The sequence below is a fragment of the Aulonocara sp. 'chitande type north' Nkhata Bay genome, linkage group LG18 (genome assembly GCF_057382095.1).
Source record: "Aulonocara sp. 'chitande type north' Nkhata Bay isolate Kocher_YH1m ecotype deep benthic linkage group LG18, A_spYH_male_GT1.1, whole genome shotgun sequence".
Taxonomy (NCBI): Eukaryota; Metazoa; Chordata; class Actinopteri; order Cichliformes; family Cichlidae; genus Aulonocara; species Aulonocara sp. 'chitande type north' Nkhata Bay.
In genome coordinates, this window is record NC_141361.1 from 24,481,883 (window position 1) to 24,499,599 (window position 17,717).

The 17,717-nt window shown below is 40.2% G+C and overlaps 2 protein-coding genes across 2 annotated transcripts; one reads left to right on the forward strand and one right to left on the reverse strand.

Moving 5' to 3' along the window:
* Positions 1 to 6,097: 6,097 nt before the first annotated feature.
* On the forward strand, positions 6,098 to 10,318 carry LOC147308626 (E3 ubiquitin-protein ligase MARCHF2-like). Its single transcript, XM_086270592.1, has 5 exons — positions 6,098 to 6,411; positions 7,883 to 8,192; positions 8,302 to 8,497; positions 9,139 to 9,348; positions 9,990 to 10,318. The coding sequence occupies exons 2-5, from the start codon at positions 8,008 to 8,010 to the stop codon at positions 10,143 to 10,145; spliced, it is 747 nt and encodes a 248-aa protein (XP_086126718.1). The 5' UTR covers positions 6,098 to 6,411; positions 7,883 to 8,007; the 3' UTR covers positions 10,146 to 10,318.
* Positions 10,319 to 13,064: 2,746 nt separating this feature from the next.
* Positions 13,065 to 16,994, reverse strand: LOC147308627 (ras-related protein Rab-11B-like). The gene is made up of 5 exons (XM_086270593.1): positions 16,786 to 16,994; positions 14,556 to 14,751; positions 14,259 to 14,452; positions 14,104 to 14,184; positions 13,065 to 13,771 (listed from the first exon to the last, which is right to left on the reverse strand). The coding sequence occupies exons 1-5, from the start codon at positions 16,823 to 16,825 to the stop codon at positions 13,626 to 13,628; spliced, it is 657 nt and encodes a 218-aa protein (XP_086126719.1). The 5' UTR covers positions 16,826 to 16,994; the 3' UTR covers positions 13,065 to 13,625.
* Between the last annotated feature and the right edge of the window lie 723 nt (positions 16,995 to 17,717).

Sequence of the window (17,717 nt, forward strand, 5' to 3'; positions counted from 1 at the left end):
CAGAGAACCAGTCTCTGCCCACACACACACACACACACAAAAAACAACATCTCAGGACCCATACACATAACAAGCATAACCCCCAAAAAACAACAACAACCCCCCCCCCCCCCCCCAAAAAGACAAACAAACAAACAAAAACAAACAAAGCAAAAACAGAGAAAACAAGAGCAGAGAAGGGACCAAACAAAACAAAAAGAAAAACAAATAGATAAGGTATAAATGAGATTTAAAAAAAACCCAAAACATTATAATGTGGCTTCGCTCAGTTCACTTCAGACTCAGGAAGTAAAGTAATGGTGTCCACCAGCAAGAGAAATGATTTCCAGATTTTGTTAAATTGTTAAAATAGAACCTTTTAGAGAGAATCTAAGTTTTTCCAACTTTAAGTTAAAGAGTACATCTCTCACCCAATGATCATGAGTTGGGGGGTGGGGAAGCTTCCACTTCAACAGAACAAGCCTCCGAGCTAGTAAAGTGGTAAAGGCTTGGGCCTGTTTGAGGGGGCCAGATAAGTTCAAGTTGGGAGGAATGCCAAAAATTGCAGAGAGTGGGTTAGGAATTGTTCAGTGTATTAATTCATAGTGGTATAACTCTGCATGCCAGTTGGGTGACCTAAATCTTTTATTAATTAGACTCCATATTTGACTTGTAACATTTAATATGTAAAGTTTAGGTATATTAATTTTCAGCCATGCATGTACATCTATTCATGCAAATTGGCTAGTTCAATCACAGTCTTAGAGTGCTGGCTACAGAGCATCAAACAATCCAGCTCTGACTTGCAATCATATTTTGGCTTTTTCAAATGAGCTGGAAAGTCTTTTCTCTATCAGGTCTTAACCAAAACTGCATGGTGTTGAAAGCCAGCTGGTGATTTAATAATGGCATTAGCTACATAGCTTTGTAATTGGATGTACAGTATGATAAGTTGGAGTCATGTGCAGCGTTCAAACTGGAAACATTAAAACCAATAATGTCATGTCCTGCATTAGGAAGGTTATATGGAGTAACCTTTCTAATGGCATTTAGAATGATTTAGTGTCTGATGAAAGAGGGTGGTCTGCCTCTTATCTCATTAAAGAACATTAAGGTCCAATAAATGCCTTCAAATTTATATATTTAAAGAATATTTTGATGAAAAAAGCACTTTGTAAACAGAATCTCTTTAAGAATAATGTGTATATTTATTAATGACAAGGTTTTTCTCTCGTGACCTTTGACCTTAATTTGGAAGGGCATTCAACTGTACAAATCATACACAAAGATGTATCTGTAGTATCCCATGTTTTTTGCAATTATCATTCATTACTTACTTTAGGAATGGGTTTTTTTTTCCGTATTTTAAAATCGTGCACTTCAGTGGTAAATGGTGGTGTGTGTTTTTTTTTATTTACTGCATTATCAACCACTCTATTTTTAAGCACATTAACACAGAAGGTTTACTTGATCTGTCTTAGTTGTAATTTGTGCAAGGATCAAACGTGCTTCGGGATGATGTTTTGTTTATTTGCTGTAGAACTATCTGATTCTTTAAATCGATATTTGCAGTACAAAGTAAAAAGCATCAAAATCACTGATGCACTGATAAACATGGGGTACAGTGAAGTTCCACAGCAGTCATGTTTCTTGAGTATAGAAGAAGTAAGCGATAGTTAGAGAGGAAGCAAAAAAGTTAAAAGCCACAAAATGCCCTCGATTAATGGACACAAACCTTGTAAGACAATGGAATTATGCAAGTTTTTATAGGTGATCCCAAGGCCTGTCAGCACAGCAGGGTAGCAGCATGTCTTCTGGACATGAACTCGTAATAAATACTGTAGGATTGCTAAAATACTGTAGGATCTTAAATGGTCAGCAGAAGTCAACAATTGGTCAACAAACATAAAATGAACCTATTCCCCCAGGTTCACTGGATGCTGAATATAGATTTGCACGGTGAATAAGGCAGCGCAGTCAAGTGACCTTTCATTAGGACAAGAGCATATCAGAAAATGAGAGAAACTAAATTACTACGTTCCATTAGCACTCACGAGGACGCCTGCAGTTTAAGGGATCACGAGAATGAAGTGCAGCAACTAAATTATACTGTTATTGACGGCGAATCGCTGTGAATAAGTCTGTCTCTCCCTGGCTGACTGTCACACCTCACTTCTCTCTCTGATGGCTGAGATTAAGTCACAAATTAAATCTCTGCTGTGTCATATGAAATGCATCAGACTTGTTTCAGAGCATTATTTTACTTGTGACAGCAGAAATGAGTCATAAATCAAGCAACTATTGCAAAAACTCAAGGAGAACCAACACACATTATTTTAATGATAGTAATAGCTTCCCCTTTGAGGCTCTGTCAGGATCTGGTGGACAACTCTGCCAAGTCAAACATGGAAAGCTACCTGCTGTGACGACCCCTTGTGACAAGAGGGCAGCTGAAAGTAGCTTTTTACTAATAACTTATACATACTTTAGAAATACTGATAAGTTATATAACTGTTACTTTCACACAATTTAGCATCATGGCTACCCAATTTATAAAGCTAATTAACTTGACAACCAAACTATGTTAAGTAAATGAGTTGCAAGCCCATGTGTGTGTCGGTCTGGGTTAAAGTCCACTGATGCATGTCTCATGACATCCCATGCATGCACAGAGGTACTGTAGCATCTCATGATCTGTGCTGAACTTTGACCAAATGGATGGGTGGGAAATGATAGAAAGGCTCTGAAGTGTGTGCACGCGTGTGTGTGTGCGTGTGTTACAACCCCCGCTCTCATTAATGCTTAGACATCACTATCACCGCGACAGACCCCTTTCACTATCAGTGTTTGGGTTCAAAGGAAGAGGCAACGATCGAGAGGATTAGACAGGGTGATGTGACAAAAATAGATTCTGTTTAAAGAAAGGTTAAAAATTACATTTGGACGCTGCTATTTTAGGTTACACCATATTGGGAAATTGATAAATCAGAGTATCAGTCTTGAAATTTGCTACAATGCAGAATTACATTAAGAATAATAGTTTCAATACAACAAAACATATCAAGAGTGGACCAACATAAAGAAAGCTACTCTTTCTTTATGTTTTAATTTCCTCATATTTTGACATTGAATGTTTTTTCACTTGTATTCAGTCCTTGTACCTGACCTTTTTTTATAGATAAATAATAATACATTTTATTTTCAGGCTCCTTTTGAGGCACTCAGTGACATCTTAAAAGCAATTAAATATCAAAATCACAACATGCATAAAATAAGAGATGTAAAACATCATCGAATGAAATAGTCAACAATATAAAAATCAAAAAGAGTAGCAGGTCAAGATTTAAAGGATTAGATTGTTAAGCCACTTAACAATGACTGTCAGGGACCAAGCAGTAAAGCATAAAGTACACAGGTGTTTAATTCAAAAAAGGGGCAGACAAAACAGGCAGAACAATAAAAGAGGTCAACTCAATAGACTAAACTCAAGATAATAACTAACAAAACCTCAAACAAACATAAGATAAACTGGGGGAACTTAAATACTGGTTTAGCTAAACCAAATGGCACACACGGGGGAAAACCAAATGGCTGCCATATAACCAACTAATACGAAACAATTAAACAAACATGAAACACCCCCCAGGCAAGGAAGCATGTGGTTGTATCCAATTAGGCTGTCAGTGATACTTCAGCTCTCCCAGCCCTTTGCCAGACAGGAGAAGCCAAACCCCAGGTAACATGTGTGGCATGCCATCACAATGACCTATGAATTTTTTACACCACTCTGAATTTAAGCATAGGTATTATTAATCTCTTGATCTCTTCCACAGCATGTCTTTGGTCTTGTCTTCCTTTCCTCACGTCCAACCGGTTACAGGAGATGGGCGCCCCTCCTTGAGTCTGGCTCTGCCGGAGGTTTCTTCCTGTTAAAAGGGAGTTTTTCCTTCCCACTGTCGCCAAGTGTTTGCTCATAGGGGATCATCTGATTTTGGGGCTTTTCTCTCTATTATTGTAGAGTGTTTGCCTTACAATATAAACCACCTTGAGGCAACTGTTGTTGTGATTTAATAATAATGGATTGCATTTATATAGCGCTTTTCGGGACCCTCAAAGCACTTTACAATTCCACTGTTCATTCACTCTCACAGTCACACACTGGTGGAGGTAAGCTACAGTTGTAGCAGACTGACAGAGGCGAGGCTGCCATATCGCGCAATTGGTCCCTCTGGCCAGGGAGATGAAGTGTCTTGCCCAAGGACACAACGACCAAAACAGATCGAACCGGCAACCTTCCGGTTACAAGATGAGCTTCCCAAGCCCCTGAACCACGGTCGCCCCAAATTTGGATCTATAAAAATACAATTAAATTGAATGAATCAGTGTTGTGTCTAAACATAATAAACAAAGAACCAGTAGCGGGCCTAAAACACTATCTAAAGTAGAGGGACTGTATTTTAAAGTCATGCACAAATTTTATATACACAATATTAAAAGTACATTGTTGTTCAAAAGTCTTGAGCCAAGCCTCATTTCTTCATGTTTTATGAGGAAAATGGGAAATACGTGCAGCAATCAAAAATGTGCAAGCATACCTGAAAATAGAGTATATGAGGCAAAAACAGAGTTCTGACAATTAAAACAACATTTGGTGTGACCACAGGTTTTCCTGTCATTTTTCATGTCAAGCTTTTGGCAAATACCTTGAAATTGTATTTTTGCACCTTGTTGGTGTACAAATGTATATTTATTTCTATTTCATGTCAGTGGAATTGGGTTACATTTGGCTTTTTCATAGATTCAACTAAAGAAAAAGAAACATCTAGAGATACCGTTTGAAATTGGATCTTTGGTTAGCTTTCTTTTAAGTGTAGACACAACACTGGTCCATCCCTTGAGCTATGTACCTTTGTATGGTTGAAAGATTCATAGGTCAGTAGTAAGTGGCTTCATAAACAAATACATTCCTCTGAAGATGGTCAGCTACAAGGAATAGATTGAGAAAGAGCGATAAAAAAAAAACAGCCAGTCTAAAGAAAACCTTTTAAAGTCATAAAGCCTGAAAAATTATTGCTCAAGACCACTTAAAATGTGCAAGAAAATCTGACTCCTTTAAGCAAACTATAAAGAAATGGGGGGTGGCTCAGCAATTTTGCATCATACTGGTATTTATATGCTCACTTAGGTTTTCCAAAGCACTAACTTGAGAATGAATATAGGGAAGTAGGGAAAACAACTTTTTCTTTATAAAAGTAGAAGGAGCAGCACAAATTTTAGATACTTAACAATAAAAGTAGTCTACCTCAGAATTATTTTTTGCAGGTGTCAAATGGCTATTTTTAGGTGTTGTTTCTGGAGCAAATGTTGAATTTCTTTGGTTGCGCCACATCTTCATCCCGTTTCCACAGGTTGGTTTAGCTTTCAAGATTCAGCTACAAAACTGAACAAGCCATTTTGACTGTTACTCATATATTTTATCATGACACGCAAGCCTAGAGTCCATAAATCAAATTTACCCATGTTTTTCCAAGGCCCCCCTCAAAACCCCTGTGGAACCTTTAAAATTTCCGTGGAACGAAATTTTGGAATAACAGCGCCACCACCGGTGGACCAGGGAACAATCTGAGAGGGTTAACTAAATGCTGCCACCTAACGGTTTTATTCTGACATAGTTTAATACAGATGTTTCCAGGACGAGATTAATAACTGTTCCGTCATTGAAATCAAACAAGTAATGATAGTTTAAAAGGAAAACGAAAGGAAAAGGAAACTGAAACACTTTAATAAAAAGTACATTCAGAACTTGTATTGTTGGAACTGTAGAGCATTTAGCCTGGTTTTCTAATCGATAAAACGGTGTGTGCCATAACAAAATGCTCGGAATATATATCCCTTTCGTTTTAAGTTTCTTTGTGCTGCTGAGTAACTTTGAGTTAATAAACAAAAGACATTATATACACTATCTTTATCATCAAAATTTTCAGCAGTCCCACTTTTACTTACTCACTCTGACAACATATTCCATCTATCCCTATTTTGATACTATGTCCCCGAACATGTATGTAAACATGTAGCACTAAAACATTGCTAATGACGATGAAGGCACCATTGTGTCACGTGACTAATCCACAGCTGAGGGATACCGAAGTAGGCTTGCCCGTTGCTAGTCAGTTAGCCTCGTTAGCTGACTCCAGTGATCCTGGCAGCCGTGTATTTTCCGCACTAAAAAAAGAGAAAATTACCCCAGTGATTTGCACTACCAGCCATGGAGAGGATGCAACGCACACGATCGTCTTCTGTATCCCCTTCTATCGTCAGCTTCTGTTTAGACGTCAATGTCATAGTTTGTAGCTAGAGCTGTCCAGTTAGCTCAGCTAGCTTGTGTCTGGCCAACGCAGGGCCAAGGCCAGCCGAGAAAAGGCAGGCCGTCGGGTGAGTATATTTACGGTACAGCCTGTTTGTGTTTTTGACCACAGCGATGGGACTTTCTATACAAGTATCATATCCCAGCTTGTTCGCTGGCCTCTGGTTATGTTCTGTACACGTACGTTGCTTTATTAAATAAATTAGCTTTCGTCGGCGCTGCATGTTAGCGTTACTGTATCGGGGATATGGACATGTACGGCATAATTAATGTCAGCTGGGAAATTTTAAGCAACTCAGTCATGTACCAGAAATAGAGTCGGATTTTGATCTAGCCTTTGATGTGTAACGTGTCGATAACAGTACTAAGTCATCACGGTAACATCAGGAAGCTTGCTTTGTGCACCTTTAAATACACGAGTATATTGGCACACTGTCTTTTGTGATTTGTCTTTAGTCTTTTTTTAAGGCAGCTACATAAGATTGCGTTGTTGACTATATCACATTGCACGACTATTGCAGGGACAGGTATGGGTAACACACGGCCACCCTGATCCCACTCCTAGTGTCCTTAAGGTCTATCTAAAATGTATATCTACACCGCAGTGTGCTTCCCTCAGAGTTTGTTGAAGCCAGTTACTAGTTATTAAGAGACATCATTTTTTGGAGTAAAATATTCAAACGTTTTTTCAGGGCTGCAACTCACATCAGAACCTAATATGTCACGTGTGGCACTTTTTGAAAACCATATGACATTTGTTATGTGTAAGTTGAAGCTGGGTTAATATTACAATGTAATTCGTTTGACGAGAAAAAACAAAAAATCCATAAACATCTGAAAATTTAACAATATTAACAAGTTTAAAAACTACCAAAATGTATATAGAGAGAAATAAAAAATTTGAAAAGTCATAAATATGTAAACAATTTTCTGTTTAAATGTGTTCATAGGGTGGTGGTTTGTGGTATGCTGTGTTATTGTACATGAGAAAAAGTGACAGGTTAAAGTATTACAGTATTTCTGATTATTCTGTATTTTAACATTGCATTTTTTATTACACTATTATAACATGTTTTTGTATGTATGAAGTCTTAATACTAAAAAGAAAAACCAAGGAAATACTTTTTAGAATCATTTTTGTTATCAATAATTGATGGGATAATATCACTAGAATTCATAGGCCTGCTTTGAATCAGAATAGCTGTAAAGCTTTGCAGGCCACTTTGAATGAATGATGAATTGAATTAAAAGTAGCCAACCTTGGTCATAAATAAAGTATACAGCAGCCTAATAGCTTTAAATATAGTACAAGCTTTTATGTTATTCCTTTATTTTTTAAAAAGGTTTTTATGTAATTTTGGCTAAAGTCCAGCTGCAGATCAAGAATACCAGTGAGCAGTGTTGGCAGTGAAAGCTGACATTTATGTGCATTTATATGTGCATGTATTCATGCTAACCATCACTATTCCTATTCGGGAAAATTAAGAGCATAAAGTAATAATCCAAGTCAACCATACTTTGTGTCTTCATCTTTTCCAGCATCCACTAGGCGGTAGCTTTGTAGGTGGAGGAGAAGAAGTGGAGTTGGACATCACCTTTTGGATCAGAGCTCCTTTCAAATTCGCCTCCGCCTTCATCTGCGTCGCTGTCACCTTCAGCTGACTATGTCTTCGTCAGGCTGCTGTCACCTACCCGGCTCCCTTTGTGATTATTCTGGCACTGCCGAATCCGATGCCTCCAAGGATTCCGAGGAGACTGACTCCACCGCGCAGGCCCAGTACATTGCCAAGGTTACGGCTAAAGATGGCCGCCCACTCTCCACCGTGGTCAAAGCGGTGAGCTCACAGAGGTAAGGGAGGGAGAAACACGCATGGTAGCCAAATAAATGTAGCGTAATTAAACTGTGTATATGTTATTGTTACTTTTCTGTCTTCAATGCTCTGCTGTCTCTCGCGCAGCGACGTGGGTATGTGTCGGATTTGTCACGAGGGAGCTGGAGGAGAGACGCTGCTCTCGCCCTGTGACTGTACTGGTACTCTGGGTAAAGTGCATAAAAGCTGCTTGGAGAAGTGGCTGTCATCCTCCAACACCAGCTACTGTGAACTTTGTCACACTGAGTTCACTATTGAACGGCGACCACAGCCACTCACTCAGGTTAGAAAAGTTTTACTGTGTGAATTCATTTCTCTACTTTATGGTTTTTTTATAAAAAGCGGTTAGTGTGTGGGTTTATTCTGGGCGCTCCGGTTGCCTCCCACTGTCCACAAACGCTTGTTAGGTTAATTGGTGATTCTGAATTGACTGTATGGCTCAGTGCGAGCATGAATGGCTGTTTGTTTCTTTGTATGAGACCTGTGATTGACTGGGTGTATCCCACCTCTTCCCTAATGTCAGGTGGGATAGGCTCCAACCTCGGTTCAGTAAGAGGCTAACGAGATGGACGGCCATGAGCTTTGTCTAAAGCAAGGAGATTATTTCTTCTTTTGCCTTGTACTGATATTTTCAGCTTTGTAAGCATTTGGAAGATTTCATTTATGCCATTAAGTATCTGTGCCAGCAAGTAACATGTTTAGCAAGTGGGATCATTTGTGTGTACTGAGGATTGTTTTGCTTGACCTTGTGTGAATAGTGTTCGGTTAGAATACTCTTTTTATGGCTTTATTAATTACTTCATGCAGGCAGCTCACTCCTCTTTAAAGCTCATTCTTGTTTTTATAATCTAAGACACATCAGTTAATCATTTAATGTGCTCGATTCAGGCGTATCATTGACCTCCCCATTTTGGTCTTTTGCAGTGGCTGAAGGACCCGGGCCCTCGCAGTGAGAAGCGCACTCTGCTCTGCGACATGGCCTGTTTCCTTCTTATCACACCCCTGGCAGCTATCTCCGGCTGGCTGTGTCTGAGGGGCGCACAGGACCACCTGCAGCTGAAGAGCAGACTCGAAGCTGTTGGCCTTATTGCCCTCACCATCGCCCTCTTCACTATCTACATCCTTTGGACACTGGTAACCAATTGCAGAATGTTTTTTTTTGGGGGGGGGGGTAGATCCAAGTGTTTATAAGGTAGTTTAGAAATCAAAGCCCCTTTTTTTAATAGTTTCGATATTTAAAGCTTTGATTTTCAGTTATGATACCAAGACAAGCACACGTCCAGGTAATTGTTCTTACCTTGATTATTGTAGACATTACAGTATCGTTTCTGGGTACAGCTTCAGTCAGTTGTGGAGACATGTGAAGGCATGTGGAGTATATTGTGGCCTGGAGCAGTTTATTTGAGTGTTGGAACAGAAACAGAACGCCTGCACATACATGCATAGCTGACTGCGAATACTGACAATAAGTTGGCTTTATTCTACACCTTTCGTTAGCTGGAGTTTTTAACAGGGTCTAGAACTGGGCTTTGGTAAACTAAATGGCTTTTTTTTTTTTTTGAAGTGTTTTCCTTTTATCGTTATTGAAAATGTAAACTGACTGTGAAAGCTCGGCCTTTCTACTCAGGTTTCAGTTCCCTGTCGTGCAGTAGTTGCTGTGCAGCATCTGTACTACTCTCTCAGATACCTTTGTGCTAATTTTATTGATATCTGTCTTTCTGTCCTTTGTTACCTCTTGTCTCGCCCCCTCCCTTTTTCTTTTCATTCACTCTCAGGTGTCATTTCGGTATCACTGTCAGTTGTACTCGGAGTGGAGGAGGACCAATCAGAAAGTGCGCCTGCTAATGCCCGACATGAAAGGGGCACACACTACCCAACGCTCGGTGCCAACCAAGTCGACCAAGAAAATGACTGACGAGACCATCGTATGAGTGCTGAGCAGGGGCAAGTGGAATATTTAAAATAGAGCCCGCTGAAGCACTCTCTAAAAACAAAATTAATCATATTAATGAACTTTTGCACTTCATATGGACCATTCTGAGGGAAGAACTGCTTTTTTTCCTCCCCCTTCTGTTTTCTTTATTAAAGCACTTGATGTAAACTACTATGGTATTGGCTAGCCACAAAAGTGGTTTTGAACTTTTTGAACTCATTCAGGAGTCGTTGTTGATGAAAACGAACAGTGCCAGGATGCGAATGCCTGGACACATGGAAAATGGACTAATCAGCCGGACTTTAAGTCATTGTCACAAACTTATGAAATACTAAGACACAAGCTAATGTAGCAGAATATAACTGATTCAGCATGCTACTACAGTATAATATGAAACATATTCACTACCTATAATTCCCCCAAGCCCCTTCACCACGTATTTAGCTGTTTTGGAACAATGGGCAAGCAATAGCCCGGCGGAGGATAATAATCTAAAAAAAAACAAAAAACATTTTTTGACAAACTCTGTGAATAATCTTTTCTTTTGTTCTGCTTTTAACAAGTAGGGAGCGACATTTGTTCATACCACTGTCCTTGTCTATAATCTGAACCCTTCTTCATTTTTCCAGGAAAATCTTTTTTCTTTGTTCTTTTTTTCCATTGCTGTCTGAAGAGTGGAAACCAAATCACCTTCCTGTTGATGCAGGTCTCGTGTATTAATCACACTTGTCACGGGGGCCAGTGAGCATTGTAGTATATGGGATAACACTAACTCCAGCAGTGCAGTAACGTACAGGACACGAGTGTTGAAGGTGTGGAATCATGTTTACATTTTAATCGGATTATGTTTCTTCTACTGTCATAAAAGTGCATTAGCAAACAGCCCTGCTCCACTTGTAAATGCACCATTCATCAATTGAGCTGCCTAGCAACGACCAGTAGTAATGTCTTACATCACAAGTGATGCAATTTTAAAAAGAGCAGAATATAGCTTTGGGAAACGTGACATTAATGGATTAAAAACACAGGTGTACCAGAGCAGACTGGTGCTTCGTAAAGGTCCACAAAGGCAAGCGTGTTCTGAGATGTCAGTCGATATATGCAGCATTTGTTAGACAAAGTATTTTGTGTTATTGTAGTCTTCCTGCTGCAGTCCCCTGGAAAATTGGGTTATTGTGCAATAAAACATGAGGGACTCCTGGACTCGGATGTGGGTGATCTTTGTGCTCTCTTTTCTTTTTCTTATTCCACAGAGAAGATGACTGAATAAACTGTGAGTTATACCACAATCTAAAAATGAACCGATCTCCTGTTTAATATGTTTGTGTTGGGAAATTGTGCATGTGCATTTTGTACAGTGAATGTAACCAATGATCGAAAGTACATTTACTGAAGTACTGTCTGAAGCATATATACTTCCTTTTTAGGCTATATTGTACTTCGCTATATTTCAGAAAGGAAGTTCACTGAACCTGTTTTTCATGCCATAGTTAGGGTTTGACCTTAAACACATGGTTTTAAATATATTTATTTGCCAAGTAATACAGTCGTGGTTCCCAACCTGTCTTTAGACACCCCCTCACCACCACCAAATAAAGAAGTGTTTAGCTGTTTTTCAGACTGAAAATGAGTTAGTGGTTACCTTAAATAGCGATTTCCTCTTTTAGCTACTCAGATGACACAATTTAAATAACTCTTTCAGACCTGTGTACACCCAGTGTACACTTATTTTTACTTCAATTCAATTTTATTTACGCATATAGTAAAAAGCCTTTCCTATTGTACAGCCAAGACCTTACAATAATACCCGACGTTCTTGGATCACTTTCCCGTTGCCTTTAGAACTGTGTTAATTCAGTGTTAACTCTTCATGGCATAAAGTCAACATGTAGGCTTATTTTGTTAATCATTTGGTACCAAGGCCCCAAGTGTCCCAAGAAAATATCCCCACAACATTACACCTACAACACCAGCCTGAACTGTTGATCTGAGGAATGATGGATCCATACTTCCATGTTGTTTTCCCTGGCATCTGTATGTCACAGCACAAATTGAAAGTCAAGATTTTTCCTGCTGTTTTTTTCTGCTGTTGTCCAACTTTGGTGAGCCCGTCCTAATTTTAATCTAAATTTCCTGTTTTTATCTGACAGCAATGGCACCTGGTGGGCTCATCTGCCACTACTAGGTTGGACATGCTGCGTGTTTAGAAATGCTCTTCTGCATACTTTGTAAGATGTGTTTATTTGAGTTACTGTTGCCTTCTGGCTGTTTTCCTCTGACCTCAACAAGACATTTTCTTCCAGAGAACTGCCACTTATTGGATATCTATCTAGAGATAAATAGTCGCGTGGGAGAATCCCAGTAGATCAGCAGATTCTGAAATACTCAGACTGGCCTGTTTGGCACCAAAAACTACCTTTCTTCACTAATTCTGATGCTTAGGTTGGATTTCAGCAGGTCATCCTGACAATTCTCTAAATCACAGGTAGGCAACTCCAGGCCTCAAGTGCTGGTGTCCTGCAGGTTTTAGATGTGTCCTTGAGCCAACACAGCTGATTCAAATGGCTAAATGACCTCCTCAACATGTCTTGAGGTTCTCCAGAGGCCTGGGACTGTACTAATCATTTGATTCAGGTGTGTTGACACAGGGTGATATCTAAAACCTGCAGGACACTTGAGGCCTGGATTTGCCTACCTCTGCTCTAAAAGCTGCCATAGTTGAACAGGTATACGTAATAAATGGCCGATGAATGTACAAAAAGTAGCTTCAATTTTACCCGAAGCAGAAGTTAAACCCTGCTAACAAAGGCTACTGATGCATCAGCAGTCAGTAATGTGAAGTGAGATAGTGGTCTAGACATTCAGCATGTCACTTTGTGTATATTGCTAAAAAAAAAAATACAGCGGAGGCGGTAAATAATATTGTAAAATTTAATTTCATGGCATTAATATAATGTGTGTGAGCAGACAAGCTATCAAAATCAAAACAGAAAAAGAATATATTTTACACAAATGAAATAAGCGCCAGCAGCGTCACAACCACTTTTGAGATGACTGAAGGAGGAGGAGAGAAGCCCAAAAACAGGACTGCTGATACAGATCAAACAGGATTGGAAACCCAGACCTCCAAGTGTGTTGCATTAACTGTCAAACAGGCAGATGACTAGGCTTATAAGGTGTCAGGAAAGGCTATTCTGCTACGCCGTCGGGGTTAACTGTGGCAGCTGCTTAGGTGGTACCTTCAGTCCTGTTTTTGCACTTGAATGTAGCAGACTGTTCCTGGGTCAGATTACAACTTGAAATCAATTCAAACACTTCTCTCTGAGATTGATCGTTAGTGGCATAAAGGAACTGCTTCCACTGATTTCTAAAAAGTGCAGATTCAGACAACGTTGCATCCCGAGCAGATGGAAGCATGTCAACACTGTCGATTTCAATTAATAACTGACCCAGGTAAGGAGGGGACCGTTGCAATGGGTTACAGGTTCTGACAGCACTGCAGTTTGCTTCCTCTCTGGCCATCTGTGGTCGGCGGCACGCTGATGTCCACCACGTTGTTTCCCGGGGACTCGTCATGGGCAGACCGCTCGGCAATCTGCTTCTGCGATACGATGCGGTAAATTTCTGTTTTTTGAAAAGATGAAATGGAAAACATCAGCTTTCTCTCTCAGTCTAAAAGCTTGCATAATTTACCTTTAGAACCACTAATGTGGGATGTGAGGTGGTAGTTTTACAGCTCCTCACTCGGTACCCGACTAATACAGTTTATTATAAAAAAAAAAAAAACTTTATAAAGAATAAAAAAGTTAAGCTACCAAAACAAACTATCCTCTCTGAATCTACTGCATATCAACCAAAGGTTTCATGCCTCATTGTGTGTGTGATTTGATCTTTTTTTAATATTCTAGTGACGTGTGGAGCTCTGGCATTCAACCTCCATTCACAAGCACACCTACCTGTAAGGATATTTTTGAAGGCTTCTTCAACATTTGTTGAGTCCAAGGCTGAAGTTTCTATGAAAGACAGATTGTTCTTTTCTGGGGAATGGGAAAGAAAACAGATTTAGTAAGAGTGAAACATCACTGTACCAATAACCTTTCTGCAGCAGTACCTGCAAAAGCGCGGGCTTCGTCTGTGGGCACGGCTCTGAGGTGGCGCAGATCACTCTTGTTGCCAACCAGCATGATGACGATGTTGTTGTCGGCGTGGTCTCGCAGCTCCTTCAGCCAGCGTTCCACATTTTCATATGTCAGGTGTTTGGCTATGTCATACACTAGCAGCGCTCCCACCGCTCCTCTGTAGTAGCTGTAACAGTACCCAACATGGATGTTAAGAGTGAATTCCCTTCGTTGATTGCAATGCAGAGGCGACGTGCAGATGCATGTGCACAACGCTACATCGGACTCACGCTGAGGTGATGGCCCTGTAGCGCTCCTGTCCTGCTGTATCCCAGATCTGAGCCTTTATCGTCTTGCCGTCCACCTGGATGCTGCGCGTGGCGAACTCCACCCCAATGGTGCTCTTGCTCTCGAGGTTGAACTCATTTCGTGTGAATCGAGAGAGCAGGTTGCTCTTCCCCACACCCGAGTCTCCAATTAACACAACTGTGAAGAGAAAAAAGAGAAGATGATTGTATTAGTGTGGGATGGGAGAGGCAGCGGATAGGCCCTGTGTTCTCAAATCCAGGAAATGTTACAAAGCAATGGGCAGCACAGCGATGTGGTGGTTAGCACTTTTGCCTCAAAACAAGGTCCTGGGTTCAAATCCAAGTTTAATGTTGTCCTTTGTCTGAGTTCTCTCTGGGTACTCTGGCTTCCTCTCATAGTCCAAAGAGGTTAATTCTGATTCTGTAGGTATGAGTGTGAATAGCTGTCTGTCTCTGTGTGTTAGGCCCTGTGACAGATTGGCAACCTCTCCAGGGTGAACCCTCCCTCTCACACTATGATAGCTGGGATAGGCTCCAGCTCCACCGTGACCCTGAAGTGGATAAGTGGAAGAAGATGGATGGATATAAGGCAATGACTCTAAATCATGGTGTCAGTGGAAGCCTGGGGCTTTCTATTTTTGTAAGGCCAAAAATCCTTTCTGAATAATGAAAGAAATGACAGAATAAAACGCTAAAGTCAAGATGCTAGTGTGTTATAACTCAATAGTGTTTAAAAATGTGTCGGTTTCATTTATCTTCATCACACATTTAAACACGAAAATAGCATTTTTGGGCCTTCATATACCTGATGAAGGTCAGATGGAAACATAAATGTACCAGGGTGCAGTGTGCAGCAGTTCTATGTAACTCTTTTTTTAGAGCCTATGTAATATGATTGGGTTCTCTGCCACATGTAGCAACAAAACAACTGCAAAGCTTGTGTACAGACAAAAAAAAAAAATCATCCACACAAAAGAATGCAGGTCTTGTACTTCCTGAGGGGAGGTCCACTGTAAACAATGATGTTGTGATGTGTGAACATTCTATATAAAACCACCAGGAAACGAAACAATACTATCAGCCTTTTTTTACACTGATGAAAATACTAAACATGTGATAAACAAAATAAACTGCTCATTATCACACATTTGAAATGATTGTGACATTTCACCAATCCAGAGGTTAGTCGGGGTAAAACACAGTCAGGGCTGTGATATGAAACAAACCGCTGAGAGCACTGAGGTAACCAGGCTTTACTCGGTTTATTCCCCTGTCCTTCGACAAACGGAAAAAAGAGCCGAACTTTGTCCCTGACGACATCACGCTGCTCCGGGCTGCAGGAAGCTGATAACAGGCTTCATCAAAACCTGAATCGACAGTTTAAGGCCGCCTTGCCCTTCCTGTTTCGGCCGTGTACACAGAAGATGGTTGGAGCATAGAGAGAGAGAGGGAGAGAGAGAGAGAGCCCTCGCCTCCGGCAGATGCCCTATTCATCCCACAGAGGATACTTTGTTACATCTAAATGGCCTTTTGGCTTATACAGGCCTGGGATGTTAATGTGCCACAGGAGCTGATATCACGATCAAAGGAAGGCATTCTGGATCCATCTGAGAAGATAAACACTGACCCGAGTCTGGAGTCTGGTACCGCTTCAGACAATCCACCAGGCCCACTGCCTGACATGACAACAAAAGACATTAAGCTGCTGCATTTACAGTGTCAATAAGACTGTCTGAGGACCATCCTGATCTGGCGATGAAGCGTATTGATCAGTAAGAGGTAGAGGCTAAGGCCTTCAATCAGCCTCATGAACAGGATTGAGAAAAAAATTAAATATGATCCAATAAAGGTGGAAATTCTCCAACGTGCAATCCTGCTATGCTCGGTTATTTATATATTTTTAAAAAGCTGAGCACACGCAGGGTGTTGCGTCCTTTACCTATAAATATAACTGCGGGCGCCGTAATGTCACAATGACAGCATTATATTGTAATAACACGAACCGACTATCATCCGGGCAGTTTCCCAGAAAAAACTCCGTTTCCTTTAAAAAAAAATGCACACAGCTGCTCACAGCACAGACACAGTAAGACATAAAGCATTCATAAAGCTCTGCTTAGTCGATGCGAGCCTGTGTAAAGGGGAATGCAGTCATCTTTTTTTTCTTTCTTTTCTTTTTCTTTTCTTTCTTTTCTTTCTTTTTCTTTTTTACCTTTGAACAAGAAATCGTATTCATCGTCTCGGTTCCCCATTCTAGACGAGGCCGCTGCAGCGCTTGTCTCCGGAAGAGGATGTGTGGAAAGTATGGGTATGAATTTTCGCTATATGCCAGAAAAATATGGTAAAGGTTTGTACTCAGACTCTGCGCCAGTGTTGGCTGTCAAGGCGAGCTGACCGCAGAAGGGGAGAGCTCCCAACTCTGCAGAGGGAGGGGAGGAGTCCCTGCAGTTCGCATAGTTTCCTCCGGGGGGCGAGCTTTACTGGTATGCCAGCAGATATCTACCATTCATCTGGTCCCCACATTCAGAGGAGTGTTTAATTCTGAATGAATAACAAGGTCAAGGCACGTTAAATTATCTTTAGACATTATGCTAACATTATGTGGCGCGTGTGAGAGTGTGTGTGCAAAAGAGGGGTACTATTCACAGCACACAATAATATAATGAAGGCCAACAATACATTACTGGCTACTGAAACATTTTAGGAGATTCGAAAGCTAAATTTTAGAAAACGTTATGCTGCATAGAGAGAGAAAAAAGTGAGAAAATGGGGACTGTGCATTTACATAAAATTACCTAAAAGCCAATGTAGATAAAAATAGATATTGTAGATAATATGATATCTCATTTGCATAAAAGAGAAATGTGATAAGATGTGTATTTTTTAAATAAAATGTTTATTTTATGTAATTGTTTATTATTGTTATGTTCTGTGTCTTTAGATATTTTTGTAGACATCTGCACATATTCTTCAGTGGTGATTACACGTCGCATACATTGGTGTGCTTTCGCATTAAACCCATTTAGACCCTATGAGTCCGTGGCAAATATTTTTAGTTTTAACTACCAGTAAAATGTGTCTTTAAAAACACAAATTATTAGATTTTCCTCTAAAAACATAATTAATAGTTTGGGGGGGGGGGGG